The following is a 25,717-nucleotide window of genomic DNA, read 5'->3' as shown; positions in this document are numbered from 1 at the left end:
GGTGGGATTGAGAACTACTTTAAATTTAATTTTAAAACAAAACAGTTTTTGACTTCTCTCCAGATTGTAAAAGGTTTTTAAAACAGCGAAAAGGTGAACTACTAAGCAGGAACGGTTTACACTGTGAAATGCTGTATTTAAACTAAATGGATTATTCATTGCCATTATAAACCCATCATAAATCAGAGTGGATGCCAAATGATTGCATAATTGTTACTTGGGATATATAGCTCATTGAAAGCGTAGTTATCATTTGATGGACCACCCACAACTGTTTACATTGGAAATTTGCAAAACATCAGGTCGTATGTACAGTTTTTATGTTACTGCCAAATGTGCTACATACGACGATTGATACCCCTATAGAATTTTGGCATCGTATGTAAACTATGTTTTGATTCGTTGACGCATACGAAAAGTACTTTTTTATGAGAATATAAAACAGAAATGAGGTAGTGGGCCCGTTTGTATCATATGACCTATTCAAAAAGGACTCCAGAATTGAGCGAAGTTTCATGAAATTCTCAGAGGTAAAATCTAAAATTTGTTTATTGTTTTTTTATTTAGTGCTTTCTGTACCGTTTTTCATAAAATACAATGCATCTCAAATCCCTAAAGGATTATCTAGCAAATTCGCAAAAAGACTATGAATGTTCTAGAAAGCAAAACAGACAAAAATCAAAGTGATCGCTTCGCGTAATAAGAGACATTCGACATCATTACACCATTAGGAACACTCTTTGGGGTAGTCAACGGAACACTAGCATAACAATATTTCACAGTCTTCGTCTTCGCAAATGTCACAAAGCTGTAGTACCTTCCCTTCGTACTTTTGGATGGCAAAACGATCTGTAATCGGCCGAGATTGAAACATCAGCTTATAGCTAAATTAAAGCAAAATTTACCATCATGATAGTAGTCATACACCACAACGTACGCCGGCAAATGCAGGGCAACTTTGAACCGACGATAGGCAGCCACTTGGAAGCACTCCTCCTCTGAGCCCAAGCTTTCATAGTAGACAACAACCGAGGTGTCTGAGAAGCGCCGTTCCGTTTTCTGAAATGGGAGAAATTGAACGGACCTGTTCCAGGAAAAAGTAACTCAAATACAAAATATACCTTGACTCCCCCGGTTATGTCCTTTACAGCTTCAACTTCAGCTAACATTCCACTGGGAAAGAATGTCTCCACAAGGGCCATGTTTGACCGATCATAAGCCTCTTTAGGTTTGTATTTCACACATACCTTCAAATGTTGCACGTTATAGGTAGTTGTGTTGAGCAGCTTGACTTCCAGATCGAAACTGGGCTTTGCCACTTGGATATTGTGGTAATATTGATACGCTACTTGGAAATAACCATTTCCAATGCCATCCACTTCAATCTTGAGCTTCCGAATGTGGTTTGGAATGTCCATCTCTTGAATGGTCATTGATTGTGCTTTTTGGATATGGTATGACTTGAGCTCCAGCTGTCCGTGGTATATTCTAACTCGATAATCGTTTCTAGTGCCGGACATTTTCGCTGCAAATTTGGCCAATGCTTTGAGCCCAACAAACGTATCCTGTGTCCCGGCGTAGCCGCCAAGACCGTATCTTTGCCTGTTGAGCCAATGCATTATCGGTGTGGCATCGTAAAACATGTCATTGGCGATGTACGACAGTAGAGCGTATCCAGCCACTTCCACACCAACAGGGTCCCTGTTCCAGTATCGCTCAGTAGCATTGTCTGCGAAAATGGAATTCTCAATAAGCTTGTTGAGAAAATTCATCCGCTTTGAATGCTTAATTAGAGACAATCCATAAGCTGCCAATGACAGATCGTACACATCGTTGATGTTTTCAAAGTTCGTCACTAGGTATTGCGCAGTTTTCTGAACAACTGACTTATACATTTCGGCCACTTCCTCGTTTTCTCCAAATGCAATCAATACATACGATGTGAGAGCGTAGCTGGTCGATTTCAAGCCTCCTTGCATACTCACAGAGAATACCCTGCCCACTTCTGGGAATTGCCCATCTGAACTCTGCTTAGACGCCAGCCATTCGAATGCTTTATTTACAACACCCCTGTCCACGTTGATGTACTTATCGGCTATCTTGAGGGATTTGGCCACAAATGCAGTTAAAAACGTACTGCCGGCAGAAGATTGGCCCCAGATGCTGAATGCACCATCCGATCGTTTGTATCGGAGTTGATTCTGATAGCCACTGCTGAGAAAGTTGATTGCTTTGGATCTGATGTGATCCGCTACAGTACCAGTTTCAGAGAGATAATCCAGCACGACGATGTTCGGTACAAAGTTGATCATATTCTGCTCACCGCATCCACTTGGTTTCCGTATCAATCCGTCTAGGTTTTCAATAGTTTTTCCCAGAATATCGGCTAGAATTGAAAGATAAATAGCTTCTATCCGGATTCAATCCAATCCTGTGAATTAACTTACGATCCAGCGAAAATTTGATCTTAGCAGAGCCTTCGTCGATGGTCCGAGGGATGTCCAAAATAAAGTCAAAGGCGTTTCTTCCAAAATTTTCTGTCAGCTCAATAAATCGGGGTTCGTTTCTATCGGTCCGTTGGCTCTCGGGAGTCACGCGTAACATGTGCTCTAAGGAGTCCGTGTCTAGCGAGCTGTTTGCTTGAAACTTGATAGCAATTTTTCCAAGGACTTTGGCTTTGATCATGAACGAAACGGGCCTTCCATTGTTGTTCGGGACGGTCACAGTTTTCGTCCGTACGTTAGCTGAAAAATAAGGACAATTTTGAAAAGCTAACAGCTATTGATTTCACTGCGATTAAGTGTTATTGCCTAAAATTAAAGGAACTGCAATGATTTTCCCTGAAGATCCCGAAGTACTTGCAACTGCCCTGAAGTTTACAAAACTTCAATTGAAATGTTTTTGGTCATTCTGATGATCATTGAAGCTAGATTTTCTTAATTTCAGTGGAGTTATAACCCTGTAGTAAAAACGAAACGACTTATGCAGTTTCAAGATTTACACAGAAAATTTGTAATTGTTTTCTAAGTTCATGTAACTGCACTTAATTTATCTTACTAATTATAATACTAATTCTTCGAGATCTTTAACCATCAGCGATAGTCTATTACAAAATTCAGGACTTTCCTGGAATTCTCGGAATATCTCTGAAGCTATTGGAACTACCCTTAAGACCTGTGAGATCCATGAAGATCTCAAAACCTAGCTTACCTGAGCTTCTTGGAACTTCTTAAAGCGTTAACAATTTTCCTCAAATTCTCTGAACATCATGTCATGATGTCACTACATGGCGCCAGTGTGCATGTTTAATTGATTCCAAACTTTCCAAAATGATTAAAACTTTTCTGAAGTAATTCCAAGCCTTACCGAATGAATTCAGAACTTGCGGAAGTGATTTTAAACATTTATTAATTGAATCGGTACTTTCCGGAGCAGTTCCGAAGTTAACGGAAGTGATCAGGGATTGATTGATTGATTTATCTTTATTAGGGAGGCTTTCAGCCTGGGGCTGGTTCGCCTCCAAAGTGATCAGGGAATCAAAAATATCTCCAAATGACAAAATGACAAGCAATCAACGAACCGAATGAGAACGCTATGTCAGAAGTGGAAAGTAATAATGATATAATATTCTTCTTTTTTTTCATGACAAGCAGCCCTTGCGACACAGCTCACTCGGGGCGGTAGAAGGAAACGAGCAAATTGTTGGCCAGTTGCTTCACGAAGTAAAGCCGAAGATGATGCACATGTGTTAATGGGATTTTTTTTGTGATGTCTTTTCTCGATTCAGATCAAGCTATGTCCTCATCCGTGTACATTGCAACAAGGCAGGCAAGCAATATAACATTATCCTTCTACCGCTCTGATCGAGCTATGTTACAATGCGAGTTAGTCATGGTAGTCGTAGCAACCGTTTTGTCTGTATCGTTGGTTGCTTTATGTGTTTGGATTCGCAGGAAGTGATTAAGTACTTTTCGAAGTGATTCCGAACTTTTCTGAAACTAGTCAGTACTATCTGAGGTGATTCAAAACTTGTCTTAAATGATTCAGTTCTTTCCGACTTGATTCAGTACTTGCGGAAGTGACAACACGCTTTTTTGAATGATTCAGTTAGTGTTGAATAAATAATGAGTTAGTGTTGAATAAATAATGAGTAGAATCAAGTGAGCGTGAAGCGTGATAGTTCGTATGTAAACAGAATCTCATTGGTTAGAGAATTTTGATAGGTTAGCAGGTATAAATATAAAGCACCTAAGCTCGTTGAAGTCATTCTTGTATGGGATGGTAGAAAGAATTACCATGACCTGATGAATGGTAGATAGAATTACCATGACCTGATGGATGGTAGAAAGAATTACCATGACCTGATGGATGGTAGAAAGAATTACCATGACCTGATGGATGGTAGATAGAATTACCATGACCTGATGGATGGTAGAAAGAATTACCATGACCTGATGAATGGTAGATAGAATTACCATGACCTGATGGATGGTAGAAAGAATTACCATGACCTGATGGATGGTAGAAAGAATTACCATGACCTGATGGATGGTAGATAGAATTACCATGACCTGATGGATGGTAGATAGAATTACCATGACCTGATGGATGGTAGATAGAATTACCATGACCTGATGGATGGTAGAAAGAATTACCATGAACTGATGGATGGTAGATAGAATTACCATGACCCGATGGATGGTAGATAGAATTACTATGACCTGGTAATTCTGTATGGGATGGTAGATGAGAATTTCTATTATCTGATGGATGGCCTGAAGAAATTTAGAAATAGTTGGAATTGCCATAACTTGATGGATGGACTGAGGAAATTTTTAAATAGTTGGAATTGCCATGACCTCATGGATGAAATATCTCTGAGATGGTAGATGAAAGTCCCCCGAGAGGGTAGATAAAATTCCACCAAATATGTGGATATAATGCCCCCCTTCCTCAATTAAGGAGAGTAGAAGAAGGGAAGAATGTAGAAGATAGAGTTAGTGTTGAATAAATAATGAGTAGAATCAAGTGAGCGTGAAGCGTGATAGTTCGTATGTAAACAGAATCTCATTGGTTAGAGAATTTTGATAGGTTAGCAGGTATAAATATGAAGCACCTAAGCTCGTTGAAGTCATGAGCTCGACATTCGCTGCCAGACTGTTGAGCAGTTCAGTCGATTTGAATTCTCTCTAGTTTCGTTCGTTCGTTCGCAAGTCGAATTAGCTCCGCGTTGTGTAGTGACGCTCTCGCTGACCCAGCCATGGGTAAGAAATCGCGCGGTAACGCGAGTGCCGGTTTACCGGGAAAACAGACTCTCCCAGGAGACGGCGCGACCACCGAGCCAGCCCAGAAGAAGCAGAAGAAAACCCCATTGCCCATCCCGACAGGCGTTGCGGACCCGCAGCCGGGGCCTCCCGGAACTAAACGACCCAGACCTGAAGACAGCAGCGCCACCGTATCAGCAGCAAAAAAGCTGCTGAGCAACAATCCGTTCTCCGCCCTGCAGAACGGAGCCCAGCCGCAGTCGGACCCTGAGACGGTGCCGAAAAAAGTTAAGTTGCCACCCTTCTATGTGAAGGGCTTCCCTCCCGGGCTATGGGAGCAGCTGGATTTCTACATTAAGCAGGGCCTTCGCTGCACCATTCAACGGTGCACGGAAGGCTACAAACTGATGGTCCCGGCCGAAAAACACTTCAACGCAGTTCAGGCCCTCTTGGACAGAATGAAGCTGGAGTACTTCTCCCACGACATCGAGGCCACCAAGCCACTGAAAGTGGTGCTGCGCGGGCTCCACGACATGGACACCACCACCTTAATGGACGAGATTAAGGCGAACGGCCTCAAGCCGGTCGAAGTCCACAAGATGACCCGCAGCAAGGCCATCAAGTATCGTGACCAGCTCTACCTGGTCCATCTGGAGAAGAACTCCACAACCGTGAAGGATCTCCAGACGACACGCACACTGTTCCACATCGTAGTGAAGTGGGAGCGGTATAAACCCACCCACCGTGGCGTCACTCAGTGCTCGAACTGCCTATTGTTCGGGCACGGCACCAGGAATTGCCGCATGGCCAGCCGCTGCATCAAATGCGGCAAAAACCACAAGATCGACAACTGCGACAGCATCGAGGAAGCCACTCCCACATGCGCCAACTGCGGTGCCGCCCACAAGGCCACGAGTAAGGCCTGTCCGAAGCGGGCCGAATACGCCGAGATCCGGAAGAAGGCCTCGTCCAACAGCCAGCCCGGTCGCAAGAAGGTTCCAGAAAACAACGCGCAGAACTTTCCTCCGTTATCACCGGTCCAATCACGGCCAATTCCAGTGTTGCCGCCGCTCCCGCTCAACCAACAGTTGGCTGCCGCTGCAGTACCCGGTCAAGCCTCCGGGCCATCGACGGATCCCCCTGCTCCGGGATTGGCCGGTACAACCGGTGAAGCTACAGACGATTCTCCGCTGTCAACGGATGAGATCGTCACACTGTTGGCCCAGGCCATCATCATCAAGCGCACCTGCGCAACAAGAACACAACAGCTCCAAGCTATCATCTCCTTTGTCGCTAATTATGGACCGTGAACCCATAAAGATCACCAACTGGAACGCTCGCTCCGTAGGGGCGAAAAACATTGAGCTTGCAGACTTCCTCCGCAAGCACGACATCGACGTGGGCCTTCTCACCGAGACCTACCTCAAGACCGGTGACAGCTTCTGGCTGCCCGACCACAGCATTGTCCGGCTTGATCGCACCAGCTCCAGGGGGGGCGGTGTCGCGGTCATCATCAAGAAAGGCATCAAGTACTGCACCCTACCCCACTACCGCACTTCCATCATCGAGGCCGTCGGCGTAGAGGTGGAAACATCGACCGGAAACATCCGGTTCATCGCCGCCTACTGTCCCCGGCAATGTACCGTTAGCAATGGTACAGCACAGCAGTTCAAGAACGACCTTGCCATCATAACCCGCACCAATGCCCGCTTCGTAATCGGAGGGGACCTGAACGCCCGGCACGAGGCCTGGCGGAACTACCAGCAGAACCAGAACGGCCGCCTGCTATTCGACCATTCCCAGCATGGTCTCTATTCCGTCTGGTTTCCGGACGAACCAACCTTCACATCACCGACGGGCAACCCATCGACGCTGGACCTGTTCTTGGCAAACACCAGATTAGCCAAGCCGGTTGCCGTCAACGACCTGAGTTCGGACCACCAACCGGTGCTGACCGAGCTGGGCTACAACGTGGCCCCTGCACCGTGCCAGCGGAAGGACTACCATCGAGTCAACTGGGTCCAGTTTCGACGCGTGGTCGACCGCCATATCGACGTCAACCCACCGCTCGACACAGTGGAGGACATCGACCGGGCCCTGGAGGGTCTCCATCAAGCCATATCCGTGGCTGACGAAGAGTGCGTTCGACGAGTTCCTGTGAGGGGTAAGTTTCAAGCAATTGATTCCCACACCAAACTCTTGATTCGGCTCAGAAATGTTCGTAGACGCCAGTTTCAGCGGACTGGGGATCTGCAGTGTAAATGCGAAATGGTCGATCTGAATCGGCAGATCGCTTCCAGAATGGTCTCAATTCGGAACGAGAGTTTCGGGCGGCTCGTTCATAACCTGGACGACCGTTCCAGACCATTCTGGAAGGTTGCCAAGGTGTTGAAGTCTCACCCCAAGCCCATTCCACCACTTAGAGTCAATGACGAACGGCTTATCACCAACGAAGAGAAGGCCAATGCAATTGGGGAGCACATTGCCCAGTCGCATTTGCTTGGCTCTACAATCCCAAGTCCACTCGAGAACCAGGTTGTGCAGTGCGTCCAGACGTTAGATGCCTCCCCTTGTGCCGTCCCTCCAGAAGAACGGATTACAGAGGAACAAATTTGCTCAGCGCTGAAACACAGTACGAACATGAAGGCTCCCGGGTTTGACGGAATATTCAACCTAGAGTTGAAAAATCTCAGCGCGAGGGTGCACTCGCTGCTGGCTGCCATCCTCAACAGATGCTTGGAGCTGCACTACTTTCCAAGCATCTGGAAGGTGGCAAAAATCATCCCGATCCGCAAACCTGGGAAAGACCCTTCACTACCGTCAAGCTACAGACCGATTAGCCTGCTCTCAGCGCTGAGCAAGCTGTTCGAAAAATTGATCCTCAGCCGACTAAACAAGTTTGTGGAGGAACATGACATTCTTCTTCCGGAACAGTTCGGGTTCCGCAAGGGGCATTCCACCAATCATCAGCTAGTGCGGGTGATGAATAACATCCGAAGTAACAAAGCTGTATCCAAGTCCACAGCCATGGCCTTGTTAGACGTCGAAAAGGCGTTTGACAATGTCTGGCACGACGGACTTATATACAAGCTTTGTAACTCCAACTTTCCACCATACCTTGTGAAAATCACCCGTAACTATCTCCAGCAAAGGTCGTTCAGGGTGTCGTTGAATAGTTCCCTTTCGGGACAATTTCCGATCCCAGCAGGTGTTCCGCAAGGGAGTCTGCTGGGACCACTGCTTTACAGCATCTACACGTCGGACATCCCTCCTCTAGGAGACGGTTGCGTGTTCTTTCTGTTTGCAGATGACACCGCGATAGCCGTCAAGGGTAGGATGCCTCGTGAAATTACGAACAAGCTCCAACGATGCCTTGACACCTTTACTGATTATGCCACCACGTGGAAAATCAAAATCAACGCCTCGAAAACCCAAGCGATCATGTTCCTTCACAGACAATCATTAAAACTTAAACCGTCTCCCTCCTGTACCGTAATAATGGATGGTACAAGGGTCGAGTGGTCCACTGATGTTACTTATCTCGGGATGTTGTTCGATGAGAAGCTCCTGTTCCGCTCGCACATAGAGAAAACCCTAGTTAAGTGCTCCGCCTTGGTTAGGTGTTTGTATCCGCTCATTTGCCGCAGATCCCGCCTCTCAAGGCAAAACAAACTGGCTGTCTACAAACAGATCATAGCCCCCGCGATCTTCTATGCCGCCCGGTGTGGGAATCGTGCGCTCAGACCCACAGGAACAAAATCCAGGTTGCACAGAATAGAGTGTTGAGGATGATCCTAGATCGTCCATTCGACACAAGAATAGCAGACCTCCATCAAGAGGCAGAAATTCCCAAAGTAGATTCCAAAATTGATGATATGACAACTAAATTTATTCAAAAATGCAATCTTTCTGAACATGCTTTAATAAGCAATTTGTACATAGTAGGTTAAGTGTATATAGTAGAGTAGGTTAGTTTTAAGCTGTAAATAGTAGTATTAAGTAGTTTCTCTTCAAATTCTAAAAACAAAACAAACCAATCCCACCAAGGTGGTCGACCGTGTACTAAGTCTAGAACTAATTCTGTAAAACAAATTTTGTATTTTGTTTAAGTATGGGCAAAAAATGAAGAAAGCAATTAAATCACTTAGTAAAAATTTATATGGTAATCGTCCAAGTTAAACTAAAATAAAGATCATTTAAACTAAACTAAACTCGTTGAAGTCATTCTTGTAACGAATTTTGGAGATGACGGACCACCACCTGCAGCAGAAACAGCAGCAACAGAAACCTCAGCAGCAGAAACAGCAGCAGCAGCAGCAGCAGCAATAGAAGCAGCCGCACCCGTTGGAGCTGCATCGCTAATTCGTGTTGCCGTGGCGGAGGCTGGAAACCTCGGTCCGGTCACGACACTTTTCAAATTGAATCCAAAATTGCTCAAGTAATTTAGTGCTTTTCGAAGTGATTCCAACTTTTCTGATCTGATTCAGTACTTTCTTAAATGACTTCAAACTTCTAAAAGTTTCAGAATTTTCTGAAGATATTCAGGACTTTCTGAAATGATTCTAAACTTTTATGAAGTGATTCAGTACTTGTAGAAGTGTTTTCGAAAATTTATGAATTTATTAAGTACTTTCCGGAGTAATTCATTAAATTTTATTGAGTAATTCAGTAACTTCCAAAGTCATCCGAACTTGTCTAAAGTTATTCAATTTTTTTCTGAAATAATTCCAAACTCTTCTTAAATGCTTCTGTTTTTTCCAAACTGATACTGGTACTTACGAAAAACTTTTTTTTTTGTAATAATGTAATACTTTTCAAATTGATTCCAAAATTTCAAAAGAAATTCTGCATTTTCCGTAGTGATTCCGAACATTTCTGAAGTGGTTCAGAACCTTCTGAAGTGATTCCAAAATTTTCTCAAGCGATTCATTTCTATTCGAAGTGAATCAATACTTGCGGAGGTGATTTCAAACTCTTCCGTAAATTCTGAAATAATTAAAATAGTTTCCAAAGTGGTTCAGTACTTTCCGAAAAGACTCGGAACATTTTTATAGAGATTCAGTACTTTCCGAAGCGATTCTAAACTTTTCAGAATCGATTCAACACTTTTCGAAGTGATTCAAAATTCTTATGAAGTGAATCGGTGCTTTCCGAAACGATTGAAATCATTTGTAACGTGATTCAGTACTTTATTAAGATATTCAGTTCTTTCTAAAGTGATGCAGTACTTTCTGAAGTAGTTTCGAAGTTTTCCGAAGTAATTCAGTACTTTCCTGCAGTTATTCAGTATTTTCTTATATTATCTCGAACACTTCCTAAGTGATTCAGTACTTTCCGAAGTGATACAGTACTTTCCGAAGTGATTCAGTACTTTCCATAGTGGTTTTGAACATTGTCGAATTGGGTAACGCTAATCTTTTCGAGATGATTCAACTAACATTCGTTCCTTCCTTTCACATTTTTAGGCAGATATTTTTCAAGCATTTGTTTTCTAAAATTTGTAGTACAGTGCTTTCTCGATTTTGTCAGCTCCCGATTTTGTCTACCCCCAATTTTGTCAGCCTGCTGATTTTGCTGAATTCTTTTTGGTTTTGAAGCATGAATTCTCAATCATTTCGCTCCAAGTTACACTTAGTTTTCTTGTCACAACAGTAACGGAGGTAGCCCAAATAAACCTCAATCATTGCGACACTGCACGTGCACAGCTGTTGTGGCAGTCGATAATGGAAACAAAGTGCGACGTTGCAATCCTTTCGGAACCGTATCGAGTCCCTCCCGATAACGGTAATGGTTTCAATACAAATTATGGGCAGATACCCCATTCAAGAAGAAGGTTTCGTGATCGCCTCAATTAACGGAATCTTCATATGCAGTTGCTACGCACCCCCCTGATGGACGATGGAGCAATTCCACGAGATGCTGATGGGCTTACCGAAGAGCTGATCGGACGAAGACCGGTAGTCATCGAAGGAGAGTTCAATGCTTGGGCAGTGGAGTGGAGAAGCAGATGTACAAACGCAAGAGGGCACATTCTGCAGGAAGCTCTGGCGAAGCTGGAAATTAGGCTGTCCAATGAAGGCACCACCAGCACTTTTCGCAGAGATGGCCGAGAATCAACGTCACTTTCTGTAGTCCGCCGCTGATGGTAAACATGAATTGGAGAGAGTGCGAAGGATATACCCATAGTTACCATCAGGCAATCCGATATAACATCTGGCAACGGAATCATGTGGAGGACGTGAACTTGCGACCTTAAGTGGAACGAGGCAATTAGCACCCTCCACGCTAGTTGTCTCAGTGCCAGAAGACGTGTTCAGAGAGCAAAAACAGAAGCAGACAGAGAGGAACGTAGAAGTATGTTCCGAGCGGTCAGGGCCACACATAAACGAGAGATAAAGCAGAGCAAGTCAAACCGTTTCAAGGAGCTGTGTCGAGACGCTGCTGCCAACCTCTGGGACGAGGCACACCATGTCGTGATCAGGGCCCCACAAAGTCACTTTCAATCAAAAATCGTCAATTGGCGATGAAGCTGTCAACCATCACTTTCAATTGACCACTTTGTCAAGCAGTTTTGGCGTGACTTTCTACCAGCGTTTTCACAAAACTGGAGCAACTAATTTCTATTTTTTTATGAAACGCACAAATGTTGGCAACTTTTCTAGGAGGCGAACCAGCCCAAGGCTGAAAGCCTCCCTAATAAAGATAAATAATAATAATACTTTTCTAGAGGTTCTAGAAGAAAAAATCTCAAAATAATGTTTCATTTCAAAGTTCGACTGGTAGTAAACGTCATTTTATCTGCTCGAATGAAGTGGTTAATTGAAAGTCATTCTGTCTTCTCTTCGAGCAGATCCCTGTCAACACCAACAGAACCACTTTCGATCAGTTTTCATGCTGTTTGTTTTGGCTTGACTAGTGTTGATTTCTTCTTTCATTGTCAAATGAACTTACTTTTGCATTGAAATGAAGCTGTTCGATCCAAATTCGCGCAGTTTTTATTACATTTGTTGATTGTTCACTCGGTTCATTTAAGCGTGTGCGCATAGATCTGTGCAATTGATCATATTGTCGAGCAGTTTTGGGACGACCTTCTACCAGCGATTTTAGGGAAATGAAACAATACATTCCAGATTTTTCAAGCATATAACAAATAAGACCCTATTTTCTCGAGGTTCTAGAAGAAAACATATCAAAATATTGTTCCACGTTAAAGTTCGAGTGGTAGGAAACGTCATTTTAAACTGCTCGAATGATGTGATCCATTGCTTGTTAAATTTATTATTGTTGGGTGGTTTGTTTACCCATCAATATGGGTATTTTTTAAATCGGGGTGACGTCTAGAAATCGAAAATTGATATGCGACGCCATTTTTAAATCCAAGATGGCGGCTTCCAGTTTAAGAAAAAGTAGGAAATGCTGTCAAATGCTTATCAATAAAGGTATTTTTGGAATCAGGATGATGCCTAGAGGATGAAAATCGATATCCGACGGCATTTTGAAATCGAAGATGGTTGCTTCCGCTTTACGAAAAAGTGGAAATACAGTCAAATACACATCAATATTGGTATATTTGTATTCGGTATGAAATCTACAGATCGAAAATTGATATGCGACCCCAATTCGAAATATAAGATGGTGGCTTCCGATTTCAGAACAAGTGGGAAATATTGCCAAATACCCAGTCTAGAGGCCGAAAATCGATATCCGACGCCATTTTTAAAACCATATATGGTGGCTTCTTATTTTAGAACAAAATGCGAAATTCTGATGCTGTCCCATCAATATGGATATTTTTGGAATCAAGGTGACGTCTGGAGATTGGAAATCAATATCCGACGCTATTTTGAAATCCATGATGGCTGCTTCCGGTTTAAGAAAGAGTTGTAAATTCTATCAAATACCCATATACACGGTTTTTTAAGAATCAGGGTAACGTCTAGAAGCCGGAAATCGATATCCGACGCCGAAAATTGATGTCACTTTAAATCCAAGAAGGTGGTTTTGGTTCAGAAAAACTGTGAAATACTGTCCAATACCGATCAATGGTTTTTTTTTTTTAATCGGGCTGACATCTAGAAGCCAGAAATAGATGTGTGACGCCATCGCGAAATTCGAGATGGTAGCTTCCAATTTCAGAAGAAGTGCCAAATAGCATACAAATGGCATCATATATCGATTTTCAGCATCTACGCGTGGTCTCCGTTCCGAAAATACCCAGATCTTAGGGTATTTGACACTTTCTGTGAAACGCGATGGCCGCCATATTGGATTTAAAAAAAGGCATCGAATATCGATTTTGGCATCTACACGTTGTCCCCATTCCTAAAATACCCTAATTGTAGGGTATTTGAAACTTTCTGAACCCTGATGGCCGCCATATTGGATTCCAAAGTGGTATCTGATATCGATTTTCGGCATCTACGCGTTGTCCCTGTTCTGAAAATAACCATATTGTAGGGTATTTGACACCTTTTTTGAAACCCTATGGCCGCCATATTAGAGTGCAACATAGCATCGAATATCGATTTTCGGCAGCCACGCGTTGTCTCCGTGCCAAAAATACCCATATCTTATGATATTTGACACGTTTTAGGAAACTTGATGGCCACCATCTGGGAGGCCATCGCCGAAGCGCTGCATAGAATGAGGGTTCCTGACTACCTGTGTAGGATTCTAAGGAGCTACTTCCAGAACCGGGTTCTGGTCTACGAAACAGACATGGGACAGAGATCGGTTAGGATCACGGTGGAAATTCCACAAGGCTCCATCCTTGGTCCAACGCTCTGGAACGGGATGTACAACGACGTGCTTACGCTGAAGCTGTCCAAACGAGTTGAGAACGTTAGCTTTGTGGACGACGTCTTCTTGCGGTAACATGCAAGACGCTGGAATAGATGGAAATGTTGGCCACCGAGGCGATCAACATGATTAGATACTGGATGCATGGAGCGAAGCTGCAGATAGCTCTCAACAAAAGCAAAGAGGTATTGGTCAGTAACTTTAAAGCGGTGCAGCGGACAGAAATCACCGTTGGGGAGCACGCCATAGCCTCGAAGCGCGTGTTGAAATACCTGGGAGTGATGATCGACGACCGCCTGGGTTCTATAGCCACGTCGAATACGCCTGCGAGAAGGCTGCGAAGGCCATTAATACGGTAGCCAGAATCATGCCGAACATCTCGGGACCAAGCAGTAGTAAGAGACGGCTCCTGGTTAGTGTATCTATGATGATACTGAGTTATGAAGGTCCTGTCTGGGTTTCGGCGCTGGAATCCAAGCAGAAATGAAGGATACTGAACAGTACGTACCGGCTCAGCAAACCGTAGGCAAACAGTTTTGTCTTTTCAAAACGTTTGGTGTACCTTTTGTTGTAAGAATAGTAAACACTTATCAGTTAGTCCATTAATAGTGAATAAATAATGGTTAATTTTAAAATCATTTTGATTTGGTTTGCATTCCAATTTAGGAGGCAGATTAAATGTGGATGAAGACAGAATTTTATGTTGTGTTTTTGACGTAGGACTACGTCTGTGATTTCTATATGGGGGTACACTTTGTGAAAACCGAAAATGGAGCATGTGACAAAATTATGAAAGATTTTGAACGTTAATAACTCAGCTGCCAATGCACCATTTTCAATAATTTTATCATCAATCGATCAGAAATATTTCTACGCATCTGTTAAATTTAAAACATTATCATTTTTCAAAGTGTCACTATTGAAAATTGCACGAATGTGCAACTGTTGCTATGATAATTAAAATTATCACCGATTGCCTGCACAAAAAGATATCCCTAACACAGATTTCAAAGTTGAATTACATCCGATCTCACCAAACGGTGTTTGTTCAATCACCGCGTGGTGAGTGGGGGGTGTTCTCCAGTACACAACGAAATGCTGCCTGCAAGCAGTGAGCTGTAGCTACAAAGAGTATAAACAGAGAGAACTCCGCTCAAATTCCTATTCCTACAAAACACAAGCTCCTGCTGCAGTTAACAAATAAGATTTATTAAATAAGACCACGTAGTCCTACGTCACCATTGCATACAACCCCATAGGGCTGTCCCTTGTTGTTTTTTTTTGCAATGCAATTTTGCTCATATGCGCAGCTTCGTACGCAGGTTTGATAAGAGGAGCTCATGTAGATCAAAATTTCAAGGCTCACTAAGTTTTGAAAAAAAAAATCGTTTTTGGAGCTGGCTACTAATGAAGTAGCCATGTTCTGGGACTGTCGGCAAACAGGCTTGCTGAAACTCCTCACTCACTGGAGGTTTTAAAACACTCTTGTCCTGCGAGTTTAGCCAGCCCTTACCTCGAGTGAGTGGTGGCCGGAATATGGAAGAAGTAAACAAAAACTCCTCAAGAGATAGGAAGAGTGAACTTCACCGAGAGGATGATTTGACGTGAGGTGCACTTTTCGAGACTCCGGTGTCTTTTTTGTTCGACGCAAGAAGCTCAGAGTTCACCCAGAGTGAGAGCAAGAGCGTGTGATAGAAAACATGTACATTAATGGCAGCAAACCTCACTCTCATTTTATCCCCCTTCGCTCACAAGCTCTGAAGCTCAGTGGAATCATTTGGCAGTAGGCATTCTTCTCCTCAGAGAAATGCTACGCTCGGATCATTTCAAACTCGCGAGCGAGGCTCTATCAAACCTATCGGCAAATGCAAGCTAGAACGTTTCTTCTTCTGTGCTTTTACAGCACAAAAGGAAAAAAATCACATCGGATGATTGTTATGAAAAAATGTCAACATTTACCAGCACTGGGCCTGCTAGTAAAGCACATACATGCCGATCGCAAAGCCAAACTTGAGACGAAATTTATAGAATTTACCAAATTTACTAAATCAACCAAATAGTTTCCAAAATTTGATTATGATTACGACGAATGCGTACTCAAAGTAAAACAAACTTACGATTGCCTGAAGTGTTTTCAACGAAATCGAAATGTTGATGTCTGTTGTATAAAGTCACATCGGTGGTGACGCTTTGCCCGAGGAAGTTGAAAACTGTCACCTGAATCAGTGCCACCTCACCGCGCTTGATCGAGTACGGTAGATTTGCAATCATGTAGAACGGTTTCCGCACAATGAACTTCTCCGGTTGTTTGACTACCCCGAGCCCCAAGGTGGGACTCAGCGCAAATCCTGAGACGTAGTACGTGGTGATCGTATCCGGAACATATTCAGTTATCTGCATGTGAGTGCTTTTATTCTCCATGGTGTAGTTACCCCACAAGCAGGACTCGTCGAACACAGTGCGTATGTGGATTGCCTCTACCGCAGACTTTCCAATCCCGAGTAGCGATCCGCCAAAGCGATACAATTCATTAGGAGCTTGAACTATTGAAAAAGAGAGAAACAAATTATGACATTTGGTACATCCATCAATGTGTTTTTGCAACTTACTCGAGTCTATCTGAGAAGTAGATCTCAGAAACAATCCCCATTTCTGTAAAGAATCAAAAAATTCCACAATCAAAGTAACTTTCCCACTTCAACTGATGCTAAAACAAAGCTTTCCCTTACATGGAATAAATCGAACTCATCGTCATTCGTGTTTCCGTAAAGTGAGAGTTCCTTCAGCACATCTTCTTCGTTGAAATTGTGACGCTCCTGTCCCACTAGCAGCACACTCTGGTCAATTCCACTGAACGCTACGTACGAGTCACCAGCAGCATACACGTCGATTCGGATGTCTTCCCCTGGAGTGTATTGGTGCTTATCCAATGTGAATTTGAACTACAGAAAATCAACGCAATGATAACATTCTACAATCCCAGTAATGTACCAAGAAAAACCTACATCATTGTTGAAGGTTTCAAACTTCAGTTCACAGTCATCGAAAATCAGGAAATCCTCATTGGTGTAGTACACAATAATCCGAGCCTCCGGTGCCATCTCCGGTAACAGTTTAAGCTTAAACGTGTATTTCCTTTTATTCGCCACTGGCACATTCGACGACGCAACGATTTTTCCACGGGCAACCACGACGTAGGAGAAGTGCGTCATAGTTTTCGTACAGGAGACATCAAATGAAACGACTTTGTTTGCTCGGACCCTACGGTAGATGCACAGTTGAAATTAATCGGAACTGATATCCGAATGACAATCAGAATGTTACCAACCTGTACTTTGGATTCCGGTTAATCTTAATGTACTGCTTGCTTTGAGATTGAACTCCACTTATCCTCTCTTGGCTCGTTTCGTACTCAATGGAGTCGTATGTGGCCTGAAAGGAGATCACCCCGGCTATAGTTCAGACAGTTACTGTTCTTGTGAATAATGTAGAAACTCGACATGTGGTGACAGCTTTGATCATTTATATGAACAGTAGACGCTCACCGTAATTGACAGTTGTAAGGCATTCGGGCGAGGATCTAGAACGACCACTGCCTCTCCATGCTTGTTGAGTGCTGCTTCCATCTCCTGGATGTCGCTGTCTTCAGGTAAATCAAATTCCGCTCTCACTTGAACCGTTCCAGGTTTTCCTTCACTCGGAGGCCGACCAAAGTGGTCTTTCACAACCAACTGCACTGGATATGCAACCCCTGGCCGAAACGCAGCTGATGACGGCACGGCCGTAACTACGTATGGTTTTTGATAAAGCGGAATCGACTGGGTAATGTTCATCGTTCGATCTGTAAGCAATTTTTCACACATTATCGATAACAGTTTTTAATTGATTAAGACAAAAATCGCACTGGAAAAAGCTTCCGTTACAGTAATCTTCGCGGTAACATCTGTACGGGTATCAACTTCACCAATATCAGCTTCATCTCCAAGATTAAATTCAACGATTGTTTGGCCAGTGATTCGAGTAGTGGTGGAAAATTGTGGATCAGGGGATGTTTCATCTATATACAGATCCACTTGGACAGTTCCGTCGACGGGTTCACCAAACGTGTAAGCTGTTTCCACCATTATGGAGATCTTTTTATCTTCCACCAAAAGCACCTTGGAAGGAAAAGCTCGAACGAAAAACTTCGGCAATACAAACTCTTTCAGTTCGATCTGCTTGGTGACTATAACCTGTTACAAGAGTACGTGTTTCAGCTTTAAATCACACATTTCTAAGACAACCAGTCAACTTACATCGTCGGAAGCCTTAACAGTGATTGTCCAGTTTCCCAATACCGGTGAAGAGGCTATTTGCACCGCTGATTCGAATACGCCATTGTACAGTCGAGCAAATGGCCATTTCCTAATAGACGTTTCCTCTGAATCATCCAATGCAATGTTTACCGTTTGTATGCTCTTGACCGGTCTTGTGTCTTCATCAATCACCACTATCCGGAATCGTAACAGCTCGCCGGGTTTGTACACAGGTTTGTCGGTTTGGATCAATACGGACATTGACTTCGGCTCGAAATCCAGCTCAACGCGTTGATATAAGCTTATTCTTTGATCTAAACCTTCCATGGCCAGTGTGTATTGGCCTCGCTCTATGCTCCCCAGCTGCAATGTAAGATAAACTATACGCATTGAAAGTTTGAAAAAAACTTAACGAATCTTACGGCGAAATCGATTGATTGTACTGATCGACGCTGCACTACGATGGGTTTCACCATCTTCAGATCGTCTTCATTTTCTAGCGATAGCTGTACTCGAGCGTGATAGTTCAGGGAATTGCTCAACACTACCGTATAGTTGGTATTCGGTCGTATCTTCTTAGGACCAATTATTGATAACCTGCAATGAGTGAGGTTTGGTAGTGAAATGTGTGGTTAATCTGGTTGATTGTCAGAATTTAAACCGCATGATTTAAATTTATAAGAATATATTGAGCTCTTCTTTTTCGGTTATAATGGAAACTGAAACAAATTGGAATGATTCAATTAAACGTGAGGAAATTTTAGGTGGTGATTATAATGTTTTCATAGATGACCGCGATTCAGTTTTAACTCAAAGAATGTCAGGTGGTGAAGTTCTTATCGCAATATCATCAAATTTTAATTTGAAAGTGAATTGTCTCTTCGAAATCTAAAGAACTTGAGCATGTGTGGGTGAATATAAATATAGCTGGTAAAACGGCAGCCCTAAGAATGCACCTTTGGAATAAATTCTGGAACGGGCAAAAATTGGTCAACTTCAAATTGGTGTATTTCTGTGCTTAAATGCTGTTTTTCGAAGTTGAGTGTATATACAATGGTTGCTATGATGAGTTTTCACCGCTTGCTCTTCAAATTTCAAAATGATGTCCAAGCAAGAGGAGCAGCGTGTCAAAATTTTGCTCGCGCAGCAAGAGAATCCGATGTTCTCACACGCCAAGTTGGCAAAATTGTTGCTGGATGTGGCCAAATCGACCATGACAAACGATTTAAAATTGTTCGGGGACCTTCTGTCCACCACCAGGAAGCCTGGAAGCGGCGGTATTCGTAATCCGGACGTGGCAGCGACGACGAAAAAGGTGGCGGTGAAATATAAGCGGAATCCTAACTTCTCCATCCGGGACGTCGCTGGCAAGCTCAATGTCTCCCATGCTACTGTGCAGCGGGCCAAAAAACGAGCCGGGTTGTCAACTTTTAAGAAGGTGAAGGTGACGAACCGAGATTACACACAAAACACGTCGGCAAAGCAGCGGTCCCGAAAGCTGTATTCGAATCTGCTCACAAAGTTCGACTGTGTCGTCCGTTATAGACGACGAAACTTATGTCAAGGTGGATTTCAAGCAGCTTCCGGGACAGGAGTTTTATACCGCTGAAATTTTCAAAACCATCAAACTATCGAAGTTCCCGGAAAAATATATCTTGTCTAGCAGGCCATATGCATGTGTGGTCTAAAAAGCGGCATTTTCATTACTACGGGAACCATCAATCAAGAGATCTACGTCCAGTAGTGCCTGGAAAAGCGACTGCTACAATTTCTAAAGCAACATGATACAGCTGTGCTGTTCTGGATGGACTTGGCGAGCTGGCACTATGCGAAAAAGGCAATCGAGTGGTAAGATGTGAACAACGTGGTTGTGGTACCCGAAGACCACAACCCTCCCAACAGCCCAGAACACTACCCTATCGAACGGTATTGGGCCTTGGTCAAACAGAATCTCAAAAAAAAATCCATGAATTGGCGTTCGGCGGAGAATAAGGTCGATGAGACCACTGTGCAAAATTTAATGGAAGGGGTTAAGCGGAAGGCACGGCAGCTCGGATTTGGCAAACCAAAAGAATAAACGAACATTTTTTCCTTTAAATATATGAATTGAACTACCAAAAGAAAAATAAGAATTTTTGCACGTTCCAGTCTTTAGATGAAACGACCCATTAATAATTGAAAAATATTCCTTGAGAAACACCCAAATGATCTTTTAAAACGCCGGTGCAAATCCCTAAAAAATCAATATGTTAAGTAAAATTTAACAACACAATTGTGAGTGCAATTTTGAACCCCTTTGGATACGGCTGTGTTTAAAGTTTTCCTAGCAGCATACTTGACACTGAAAAATTGTGGTTACTTGTGTGCAACCCATTCCAGTCACAATCAAGTTGCAGCAACTTATTTCGATGGAAGTGTGCTGTTTGTGTTGCTCTCTGTTTTGTGCGTGCGTTCGCTTTCATAGTTTTCGGCTGCATTTGACGGATTAGCACTGGCACTTTACCTCCCGGATGGTTATACGTGTGTGATTTGGTGGTTTTCTCGCTTTCCGAGAAGTTTTAGAATCGAGAAAGAAAACATGATTCATCATGTTTGCAAGCATCAGAAGATTTGGCGCTATCTGCGTTGTTTGATTTTTTCTCCCGGACCAGAAATTTGTGGCATCGCGAGTGATAATATTAATTTCAGTTGATGATATTGTTTCGCTCGCAACTATTTTTGAAAAAAAAAAGTATTTTTGATCAAGTGTACCAAAAGTGCTTCTAAACGTGATTCGCAGTTGAGTGTGGTGAAATTCGTGCATTCCCGATTGATTTTCAGTGGAAATTCCGTATCAAAAAATTGCTCACCGATTCATTTTTTTTTTTTGCCGTTTGACGACAACAGGTGTGCTTTCGCGAGAGTGACGTTTATTGGATCCGTTTCTTTGCACGAGTGTGTTTTTTTTTTTGGTAACCAGCACACTTACACACCAAGTGTGCATGCGATTTGCATTGCCTCCCGGGAGGCGAGTTAAACACGGTCCGGTTGGAAAATTAGCCGGGGAAAGTGCTGATAATGTGTCCGTCGCGAGTTTTGGTGGTGATTCGGTGGCCGACGTTGCCGTGAATCAGTGAGTTCACGGCTTACAAAAATTCTCGTCAGCTGGTCTTTCACCAGTGTCGGACCTTGTGAGCAAGCTGAAGGATGCCTCGCTGGATACCACTGGACGGGTGGTAGCTGGTGGCCGTGAACGGTTATTGACTAGACGCGAACCTCCTCTTAGGTGACTATGGCCATGCAAGAAAAATTGTTTTCGTTGAAGGAAGTACTACAACAAAGATAATTGCTGTTAGATATTTTTGCCAACAGTGCCAGATAGCAGATATGATGCTCAGGTGGAGGTGCCGGGCATAGGTGTTATATCCTAGACAAATGGTAAGTTACAAATTCGCTATTGTCGTCGTCGTAGTCGCTGTCGTAATCGCCGTTGTAGTCGGCGTAGGCAGTACCGTTAGTATATTTAAAATTAACGATCGGCCGCTGAAACTACATGAATTATCGCGTGTTTCTTTTTTTTTTCATTACATACCAAGTGGAAACTTCATCATATTTTGCCGTGGAGTGTGTGGTTTTGAGATGCTCGAGAACCCTAGAGGGATCACTTTTGCTTAAAGAGCAGAACATCATGGGTTTAATCCCAAGCTCTCCCACAACATTATTAACCACCATCGTTGGGTTCCGAGAGCATAAAGAGCAGTTAATAACCATTAGTTTGAATTGTTTAAACCATGAGTTTCGGAAAGGGTGTATGCGTGAGCTAGTTTGGAAGACATTGTTGGCTGCTTTCAGAGACGATAGTTTTTGTTTAACTGCAGAAGGATATAAATCGTGGCGAGTGTGAATTAATCTCCCCGACTATCGACTGTCGTTGAAGTAGGCCTCAGAACTGGCTAAGTGGCCTCCCAAAGTGCATCAGTGGTTTTATCACATATGCCTGGAGAAAATTGGATCATTCGGGTAAGACGGTTCCTTTTTGTTTGCTTAATTTTATTTTAAACAGGATTGGAATTTAAATTTAGGAGCTCGGCTAGCTTGGTAGCTGCCGCTTTTGCTTACTGAGTAGTAGATCGTGGGTTTATTCCCAAGCTCCTCCAAAAGAAAACATGGACGTGTCACCTGCTTAAGCTAATCCTGATCCATCTCCTACCAAACTATCAAACTTCGCAGCATCTATGGGGGGCATCGTTGAGTCGCTGGCCTCCCGTTAAGTAGATGTTACATCAACAATATCCTTCCTTTCCCCGTGATGGAGAAGATGGGCGTGGCCGGCAATGGTAATTGTCATGCTTTTCCTGTTCTGAACTTTGGAGAACTATTCAGTCCCAAATAGTTTTCCTTAAGCAATCAGAACCAGGGCGTCTCAATATCAGCTTCAATCGACTAAATCGATGCGACGAAGAGACTGCTGGCTTTCTTTTTCTGTTAAAGTCGAACAGCTTCGCAGCATTCTAGAACCTCAGTCTGCGTGCACAAACAAATGTTCAATCGCTTGTCTCTCTTTCTCCCGTCGCTCCATTGGTCTTCCTTTCAAGCTTCGGTGAAACGGATGAGCGAAAGAGCGCTCGACTTTGATAGTTTTCTCTTTCATGAAACACATCAACAGAGGTTTCATGACGTATATGACGGAAAATGAAATTACGTATTTAAAGCATTTCTCACGTGAAAACACTTGAAGATTACATGTAATATGTTTAATTTATCTTCCATCCACACATTTATCTAAAAAAAAAGTAGAAGGGTCTGTGCCTAGGGGGACGAACGGAAGCTTGACGTAGGACCGCTAGTGGACGGAATAAATGTGAAGAGCATTTAGTTCTTTTAATTGAATTGTAGGCGTACCAAATGTGTAGTTTTTTTCAACGAATCAATCAAAATCACTTGCACCCCTGCTTCCAAGTTTGGCTACAAGATAACAACTCTGGAGAGCATTTTGTGTGGTCGTTGGAGGCTTGTGGTTCTGAATATGGACAAACAAGCACAGATAAATTCTTTTACAACTCTTTACTGATGTAAGCTTGATGGCCCTGACCCTGGCCCTGACGACCCAAATTTGAGTTTAGTTCACTCATAATCGCCAAAATTGCAGGAAGTCAGCGATGAGTAAATTTGTCTCATGGTTTGAAAATGAGGAAATTGACGAAAATTTTATTCAGTCTCGGGGTAGTACCAATAGACTGAGTGAATCCAATCTTTACTTTTCTCAAATTCGGGGCTTTTTTTCTGGAAAATCCTGGAAAAACCTGGGAAAACATGAGGCAAATTTACTCATCGCTGAGTTCCTGCAATTTTATTTCTTATATCTGAGATAACTAAACTCAAATTTGGGTCGTTATCATTCGCCGTGCTACCTTGAAATATATCGGCGGTGGTGGTTAGCGTGATCACCTCTCATCCTAACAGGCCTAGGTCCAATCTCAGCCGGCGCCACCGGCATGTTCTAAGGCATAACATCTCTGATCACGCCTTCCTTTGGGAAGTAAAGCCATTGGTCCCCGGTTGAGTTGATGGGTCGATTGGTAGGGTCCAGGTGTGGGAGCTGCCTCCCTGGCTTCGGTAGCATTGGAGCTCAGTACGGAAAACAAATCTTGCGTCTCTTTTCAATAGGTCCTATCTACATTGATCGATTCTCTTCATCGACACTCTCTTTCGTCAATAACTCGGCTTCACAAATGTTTCCTGCCGTCTTCGTCGAATTAGATGATAGATTGTTGCTTCTTCCATCGAAAATATCCAGCCGTAGCGATTCTAAGTTGATCAAGGTTGATCAAAATAATTTGTATCCCTGCTTCCAGTTTGATTACATGAGCATTTTGTGTGGTCGTTGGTTCTGAATATGTACAAACAGGCAGATGAATTCTATTCCCGCTATTTACTGTAATAAGCTTGATGGCCCTGAAAAGAGCCGTTTTGTTGCCAAAGCTGGTGATGATTAAACCTCCGAAACCAAACAGAGTGCGTCTCTGTCACTTCAAAACGTAGATGACATCCATGGCCGCTTACGCTTGGCGTGTTTAGTGTAGGTGACAACATCACGGATCTCATTTTTCAGGAACACCTTCAGCACACCTTGTAAATCAGACCGGAGATACGTCAGACACCGCCACGGCGAGCCAGACGACGGATGGTAGTTATCTCGAAGAATTTGCGTTTGGTTCTGAATATGGCGATGAGTGTGCAAAATATTACGCAATTCCATCCTCCCTATTCGCACACGCCCGAGGATCGGAGGCGAATGCCACTTCGACTTGTTTCGTCTACTTACTACTCTCTGACGACTGTGCTGGGGAAGCAGCATATGCATGTAGGTAATTGGTGGATTTGTTAGTTAATTCGACGCTTTTGGACAATGCTGGATATTTACCAGTTTTTCAATAGTTTCTTGTTGAAAATCAATATTCGGAATCATTTTTATCGATGCGTAGCCATATTTCTGATCGATTGGTGATAAAATTATTGAAATTGGACCAGGGGCAGCTTAGTTATTAACGTTCAAAATCTTTCTTAATTTGTTACATGTTCTATTTTAGGTTTTCACAAAGTGTACCCCCATATAGAAATCAAAGACGTAGTCCTACGTCAAAATTAACGAAAACGGGACGTAACGCATTTTAAACAAATTGAAAGAGCGGCGATAGAGTGTTCGTGAAAGGGGATTGAAAGCCATAATGAGGTTTCGTTTAACTAGAAAATCGACGTTACTTACATTGAAAGCGATCAGCAAAGCAACGACGAGAATATCCACAGCCAGCGTTTCCTTCTAATCGTGCTTCTTTTTCATTATCATTTCTTGCTGATAGTCTAGCTAGGCGTTATAGAAATGAAGCGTTGAATACGTTTGTATGAGAGAAACAAAACTCGAGTTCATTTTAGAGCTTCGAAAATGTAGAGCCCTGATCAGAACATGAACGTTAAAGTTGATACATGACAGTTGCCTTTATGCAATGTACGAATTACTCCGTTACACACGTAACGCACGCAACGCAACGCAACATGGACTAACCAATGCTGAACTTCAAGTATAATCATAATAATCCATCCATAAAAAAAACCAGAACGACTTGAAATATTGAATTTATCGATATCAATTTTTCTTGTAAATAAAAATACTATTTTAATTGCAAAATATCAGTTTTTTAAGTATCCATATAAATATATTTTCATTATTTCGTATTTTAATGTTCTGATATATTTAATTTCTCCATTACATACATTATATAAATAAATACTGGGTTGGGAGTTAGCATCAGGGTATCATTTGACCTGGAACTGGACGATTAGAGTAGTATGACAACCGGAGTCTAGGAGGGAAAAAACACT

The 25,717-nt window shown here is 42.9% G+C and overlaps 1 protein-coding gene across 1 annotated transcript in view; it reads right to left on the bottom strand.

Moving 5' to 3' along the window:
* Positions 1-581: 581 nt before the first annotated feature.
* Positions 582-25,717, bottom strand: part of LOC135710216 (thioester-containing protein 1 allele R1-like) — a 29,665-nt gene continuing 4,529 nt past the window's right edge. The window contains exons 2-14 of the mRNA XM_065232741.1: positions 18,781-18,955; positions 18,359-18,721; positions 17,968-18,295; positions 17,609-17,904; positions 17,392-17,495; positions 17,069-17,324; positions 16,793-17,005; positions 16,673-16,715; positions 16,181-16,606; positions 2,448-2,744; positions 1,122-2,386; positions 906-1,059; positions 582-849 (exon numbers count right to left, since the gene is read on the bottom strand). Coding sequence (XP_065088813.1) covers positions 761-849; positions 906-1,059; positions 1,122-2,386; positions 2,448-2,744; positions 16,181-16,606; positions 16,673-16,715; positions 16,793-17,005; positions 17,069-17,324; positions 17,392-17,495; positions 17,609-17,904; positions 17,968-18,295; positions 18,359-18,721; positions 18,781-18,955 — 4,009 coding nt within the window. The 3' untranslated portion in view covers positions 582-760. The remainder of the gene's footprint in view (positions 850-905; positions 1,060-1,121; positions 2,387-2,447; positions 2,745-16,180; positions 16,607-16,672; positions 16,716-16,792; positions 17,006-17,068; positions 17,325-17,391; positions 17,496-17,608; positions 17,905-17,967; positions 18,296-18,358; positions 18,722-18,780; positions 18,956-25,717) is intronic.

The sequence above is a fragment of the Ochlerotatus camptorhynchus genome, unplaced genomic scaffold (genome assembly GCF_037179485.1).
Source record: "Ochlerotatus camptorhynchus isolate MF236.1 unplaced genomic scaffold, CSIRO-AGI_Acam_v1.1 ptg000036l, whole genome shotgun sequence".
Lineage (NCBI taxonomy): Eukaryota > Metazoa > Arthropoda > Insecta > Diptera > Culicidae > Ochlerotatus > Ochlerotatus camptorhynchus.
This window is presented reverse-complemented; position numbering and strand designations above follow the sequence as displayed.